This window comes from Emydura macquarii, unplaced genomic scaffold (genome assembly GCF_026122565.2).
Source record: "Emydura macquarii macquarii isolate MOO-44397 ecotype Brisbane River unplaced genomic scaffold, CSIRO-AGI_Emac_v2 contig_295, whole genome shotgun sequence".
NCBI classification, from domain to species: domain Eukaryota; kingdom Metazoa; phylum Chordata; order Testudines; family Chelidae; genus Emydura; species Emydura macquarii.
This window is the reverse complement of record NW_027130432.1, coordinates 10,300,599-10,306,968: the sequence shown is the minus strand read 5'-3', so window position 1 is coordinate 10,306,968 and position 6,370 is coordinate 10,300,599. Positions and strand designations below refer to the sequence as shown.

The 6,370-nt window shown below is 46.8% G+C and overlaps 1 protein-coding gene across 6 annotated transcripts in view; it reads left to right on the top strand.

Annotated features, from left to right (window-relative positions):
* The first annotated feature begins 5,189 nt into the window (after positions 1-5,189).
* CBFB (core-binding factor subunit beta) overlaps positions 5,190-6,370 on the top strand; it is a 63,167-nt gene continuing 61,986 nt past the window's right edge. For all 6 annotated transcript variants that reach the window (XM_067551976.1, XM_067551972.1, XM_067551967.1 and 3 more), the window contains exon 1: positions 5,190-6,158. In XM_067551976.1, the coding sequence (XP_067408077.1) occupies positions 6,081-6,158 (78 nt within the window). In that variant the 5' untranslated portion in view covers positions 5,190-6,080. The remainder of the gene's footprint in view (positions 6,159-6,370) is intronic.

Below are 6,370 nucleotides of genomic sequence, written 5' to 3'. Positions count from 1 at the left end.
ATCAGTGCTAGATTTGTGCCAGGGCTAAGCCCCGGCATCTCTAGGCTTGATAGTTCATAGCCCTGGCACCTCTGGGCTTGCTGCATCATTTATGAATGTAAAAAAAATTGCTTGAGCTCTGGCACCTCTTTTATTACAACTTAAGCACTGGCTGGAATGGTTTGGGGGAAATCACAGGGAGAGGCTTTCGATCTATGTTTTTTATGGGGTCACTGGAGCTACGTTCCCTATCCAACCGGTGTGAAGGAGCTACAGATGTCACTCCAGTCTACAGCACCAGCTGTACGGGTACAGAAATCCAGGCTGTCTTGAGGGTGACTTCACTTCCTCAACTTCCCTGAATTCCACTTGCACAGAACCTGAATACTAGGGCTTTATGTGGATGGACTAAATTTCACACTTGGTACACATAATTATACCTTGCAAATAGTCTATTATATTAATTGAACAGTGATTGGCTTGTATATTACATACCACCAGTACATGATTATGCACCAAATGCACACATGGATGGTTTAGTGTACACAGACATCTTGCTGATTAATTTGCACAATACATGAAGTCTAGATAAAAAGGGGCACAACACCTGTACCATGCACTTCAAATAATGCTCATTAGTAACTGCAACCTAAGGAATCAAGGTGTTCTTTGTGGAATAGAACTTAGTGACCAGTGCATATACACAACCTCTAATCTGAATAAAATTCCCTTCCTCAAAAATAACCTTTCTGTAAACACTCAAGTGCCATCATACTTCGTTATTCATATGCCTTAAAAATTTATAAAAGTTACTTTGAAAAACAGTTCTGCTCTGAAAAGTGACTGTAAAAGCAACATATTTATTGACATTCAATTATTCCTACTTTCTCAATACACACTCAACTACAGTTGTAACAGGCAGGCTAAATTCTTATCTTGTGAATCAACACCAAAAGGATTTGCAGTTCAAATTAGGCCCTCAGTGATACCTTCGTAACCCCATGGTCTCCAAAAGGTTGGCACAGGTATCATCGAGAGGAACTTAGTAAGCTATTGTGTTTGTTATGCACAAAAAACCAAATCTAGCTCATTCTTTGCTGTGATGGCTCTGCAGTGCCCAAAAGTAAAAACCAGAAAAACATAGTTTTGTCACTGTTAAGAGTCATGTCTGCTTTTATACAGAGGAATCTGATCTGTAGAGTAAGAAGGTGTCATTTTTCAGAGTATAAGTGCATTTTAAATATCAGCTCAACTTAAAGAAAAAAAATGCATGGAGTAATAAGTTATTTTGTGCCAATGTTGCTCAACCAGTAGTTCTCAGGGGACATTCCTGCCCTGTGTACGAGTATTAAGAGTAATGGAGGTAACAAATAGGAGTCAGTGTTTTGTTCTGTTGTGAGCTTTCCAGTAATAGCCTAGTTTTATTTAAACAATAGCCTAGTTTTATTTAAACAAAAACCTTGCAGAGAAGAGAAGATGAAAACTTAAAGAAGCCAAATGACATGTAAAAGGTGGTGAGGAAGAAATCAGCCAATCTTAGCACTGCCTCCAAATAAAATGTGGAAAAATATATGCCAAGGTGAAAATAAGGAATTGTTAGGTGATTATAAACTCCCATTTCTTATTTAAGGGTTTCACATCCAGTAATCTAATTTGGTGTGACCGGGCACATATTTTTGGAAACTTTATTCAGAGGCAAAGTTAAGTTAAGTTTGGGAGAGGGACGTAAAAGAAGGTGGTGAAAGATTCCTGGCAATCAGGAAGCAGCTGGATCGCTACTGTAAAAATTGGCAGTTCTCTTGTGAGGCCACCCTGTTAGCAGGTGGTGTTGATCCTGGTGGGAGATATGTATGTAACCTTTTTTTAATCCTTTAAATATGTTTTGCCTGTCTCATAAGTTCACTTACTTTAAGAAAGTACTAATTTCAGTATAACTATTATGATCATTTTAACATTACTTCAATCAAAATAGAGTTTCTCTTTACTTTGACTATAACTAGAAGAAATAATATCAAATATTTGTCAATTATCTTGTTTGCAGTGTTATAGCTGTGTTGGTCCCAGGATATGAGAGAAAATGGTGAGCTAATATCTTTTATTGGACCAATGCCCTTCTTCAGAGCTGGAGAAAGTAATCAGAGGGTCCAAGCTAAAAGGTATTTACAGGGTATACCTTGTATTTCGTTTGGAAACTCGCATTACCTTCTCCAGACCTGGAAAAGCTGTGAAGCTTGAAAGCTTGTCCCTCCCACCAACAGAAGTTGGTCCAATTATTTTGTTGTCATATAATCTTTACACAGCACAGACATAGACAATTGTTATACCAAAAGGTACGTTCATACTAAAAATAAAAAATTAATAAATGATTAATCACTAGTAAAGTTGAAAGTGTGTAGAAGTGGAAAATGTATTAAACTTTCCGTAGAATTATTCCAAGAATACTACTTCTACTGCAAAAAACCCCCCAAAACAACAGCTACAAAACCCTAAAGTATGAAAGTCTAGAAATAAACAAGGGATACAGCCACTTTATTCATGTCATCGTTTCCTCTTTAATTTACCAGGACTGCATGCAAATCATGACTCTCATCCAGCCTTAACTGTGCCCTCTTTTAATTTGCAGAAGTACATGTAAAGTTAATAACATGTTACTAGGAGACTATAAAACTTCATTCCCTTACCAAGGGATCTATATATTTAATATGCTATAACTAGGCTTGGAAGGATTAGATTTTTATTGGTAAATGTCGGCAAAAGTTAATTTCACCATACACACACAAACCTACAAATATTTCCATTGATAATAATTGAAATTTACAGGTAGGCAAAGTAAAAAAAATGCCACTTCAGAACTTATTAGGGTTTGATTTAAGGATATTTACTTTGTATATTTTGACATATGTTGACAATTTGTGTTTTATCAGTTCTAAAGCTTTAACTTTACAAATTTCAATATCTACTGTCATTGAATAATTATGGTCTGACCACCCCCACTCCACCATAATTTTGTGCAACAGTGAAAGTGTAAATTGATAAAAATTGGAATAAATACTTAAACATTGATATTAACCATCAAATATAATAAAAAATAAAAATTGAGTTCTGCCAAGCCTAGCTATAACTTTAATAGAAAGGCTGCTAAAATAGAAATGTTCAAATGTCAGCTGGTAAATGTACCAATCAGGAATGTCTACATAGTCTTACATTTATGTAAGACACTGTGGGTGGGATCCACGAAGGGACTTATGTGTTGCAACGCTGAGCATCATGTCGCCTAGAAATCACAGGAGCAACATTGCAAACCACAAAGCCGTGTTAGGTGCCAAGGTACCCTATACAATGAATGGGGAGAGACAGGCACCTCAGATTTCAATCCACCAGCATGCTAGGTGGGGAGCTACCTAAGTTAACCAATGGGAGATGCTGAGGAGATAGGTGTGTGCTAAGCCCTGCCCCTCTCTCAAAGATAGGTGCCTAAGTGTGGGCTGCAGGTAGGCACCTGCAAGGAGGATCCACGAATGGGACCCCACTTCCTGGAGTTAGGTGGCTTAAGTCATTTCTTGTAGGACTGAGTTAGGCCCTCCACACAAAACAGGTTGGGGGTGCCACTGCCCATCTTCTAATGTTTAGCCCACTGCTTAACGCACTTGCCTGGGATATGAGTGATCCAGGTTCAATTCCCCCTTTTCTGCCAGGGGGAAAGAAAGTTGGGAGACCCCTGTTCAAATGCTGTCAGGATACTCTATGGGATATTCTGATGTATAGCTCCCGCAAATCTCTGCTGTTGCACTGTGGCCTAATAACTATTTACAGTGGAACAATCATTGAGCCAGAGTGAGTGAGTGACTGTAATCCAGTGGTTAGGGCACCCACCTGGGAGTGGGAGACATTGGGTCCCATCCCCATACTCCAATCACACTTTCATTATTTATCCACAGTGGAACAACTTCAACAGGAGAGAATCCCACATCAGAACCTCCCATAGCTCCATGGTATAAACACACTCTTAACATGGTAGGAGACCCTTGTTCAAATCTCCTTGCCACTCTGGATGCAAAGGGGAGACTGAGCCTGAATCTTCTGCAGTGTACTAGTGCTCTAGCAATGGGGATAAAGTTATAAGGTGGATAGTGACATCTCCTGTCTAGATTTTGAATGGGACCTGATCCAATAGGTGTCTTCAAAGTCTGCCCACTGGACTGGGCCCTGCATGTGACTTTGGTGGCCAAATGGCTATCTTTCCCTAGGTTGTGAATTGCTTTGGGGCTCAGGTGGGAGTTAGGTGTCCAGATGCCTAGAATGAGGCAGCAATGCACATGCCCAGAGACAGAAACTTGGGCACCCACCCACAGGATTCAGCAGTTTTGTGGATCACAATGGAGGGAAAACTGGGACTTAAGTATCTTTATGTTGAATTTATGGGGTGGGATCCACAATCAGGAACTGCAAAGATAGCATTTGCCTTTTATTCATAGAAAAATCTTAGTGTTCATACAAACTGTTTCATTAGTAGAGAAGTTAGGGAGCTCTGCCAAATGCTCTCATTCACCCTTTGATTAAATTAAGGCCTGACTGTGCAAATACATGTGAGTAATAAGAAGAGCCAAGGGTTCAGGCTCAGGATTTAGTATTTTGCTTTGAACAAAAACTGATTCAGACATTAACAGCCAATTTAAAAACTAGATTAATCTTAGATGCCTCAGCTTTTGAGTGGTCAATCTGAGACACCTTGGACCTGATTTTCAAAGGTGCTGAGCAGTTGCAGCTCCCATTGACTTTAACTGAAGTTGTGGGTGCTTGGCACTTCTGAAAATTTGGCCTATGGTGTCTCAGTTGGGCATTCGACATGAGTGACCACTCTTGAAAGTCTTGGCTAAAGACGGCTTTGCCAGCATAGCCTCAGATAGGTGAAAATTGCTGACCAGCGCAGGTCAAAAGCTGTTTTATCTTTGGCTCGAGAGATAAGGCTGATAGGGGCAGTAGATGATTTATTTCGGAGAAGATCATTGTTTGGCTAAGAATGAAGTCAATTTAACAATCGCTCTCTCTGTTGTTACAAGTCACACAAGCTGCTTTGGCTGGGGGGTGCGTGCTTTGGGTAGCACGGTTTCCCCTGCGGATTTGCTTCCCTGGTCTGCGCGGTTTTTTCCCACCCAACAGCAGCGCCCCGAGAAAGGGAAGGGGAATTGGGGGGGGGGGGAGGCGGGGAAAGGAATTTACACCCTCCCCACCGCCAGCCCTGCAGAGGGACTCTAGGGCAGGTGCAACACCTGAGCCTATTTTAACTCTCCGCTGGAAGCTGCCCCGTGGCCCGGCGCGCCTGGACTTTGCTCCTCGCAGCTGGGCAAGGCCCGTTAGGGCAGAGCCGGAGCGCCGCCAGCCGGGTTCCCACACGGCGCAGGCACCCCGAGAGCGCTGCCCAGCCCCAGGGACAAGGGGCCGCTGGGAGCCCGCCTCGCCCCGGCTTCCTGCCTTCTCCACCCCTCCAACAACACTACGGCGGGGTAGCGGAGCGCCGGGACCGATCCCCGCGCGTCTCTGCCAGGTGCCGCCCGCGGGCGCCCCCTCGCGCCAGGGCCGCGTCGCTAAGCGGGGGCCGCAGGCAGCGGAGGGGCAGGGGGGACGGGAGGCCTCGCCCGTCTTGCTGCGCGGGGGGAGCTCAAGCTCAGCCGGAAGCCGCCGAGACGGGCGGAGGGGGGCGCCCCGCTCTCCCTGGCCACGCGGGGGGCGGTGACTCACGCCCAGCCCCTGCCAGGGAGGGGCGGTAGTGGCCCGAGCCCCCCGCCCCTACGGCTCGCGCATGCGCGGCAGCATCAGGCCGGAGTTGTGAATGGTGCGGCTGTTTGGCCGGAGTTTACGAGCCGGGGAGGAAGTCGCAGGGGGGGGGGCCGCTGGAGACGCGCGGCGGGAGCAGCGCGAGCTCCGGCGGCGGCTGTGCAGGGCGCGAGGCGGCGGCCGGGGCAAGGGGCGCTGGGAACCGGCCGGCCGGGGCACGGCGGGGGTGGGGGCGAACAAAGGGCAGCGCGGGGGAGCCGCTGGAGCTGGGACGCCGCGGGGGGGGAGGCGGCGGCGGCGGAGGAGGCGGCGGCGCCGGCCCCACCATGCCGCGGGTTGTCCCCGACCAGAGGAGCAAGTTCGAGAACGAGGAGTTCTTCAGGAAGCTGAGCCGCGAGTGCGAGGTGAGGGGACCCGGGCGCCTGCCGCGGCCGGGCGGGGAGAAGTACTCAGCCCCTCGTCCCGGGGCACGGCGGCGCCCCCAGTCCCTCCAGCGGCGTCCCGGGCGGCCGCCCGCCCGCCGGCTGTGCTGCAGGCTGCGATCTCCGCCTCCCCTTATCTCTCGCGGCCGGCCTCTCCCGGGTCGGATTCGTCCTCCTGATTTGCCTCCTGTTCC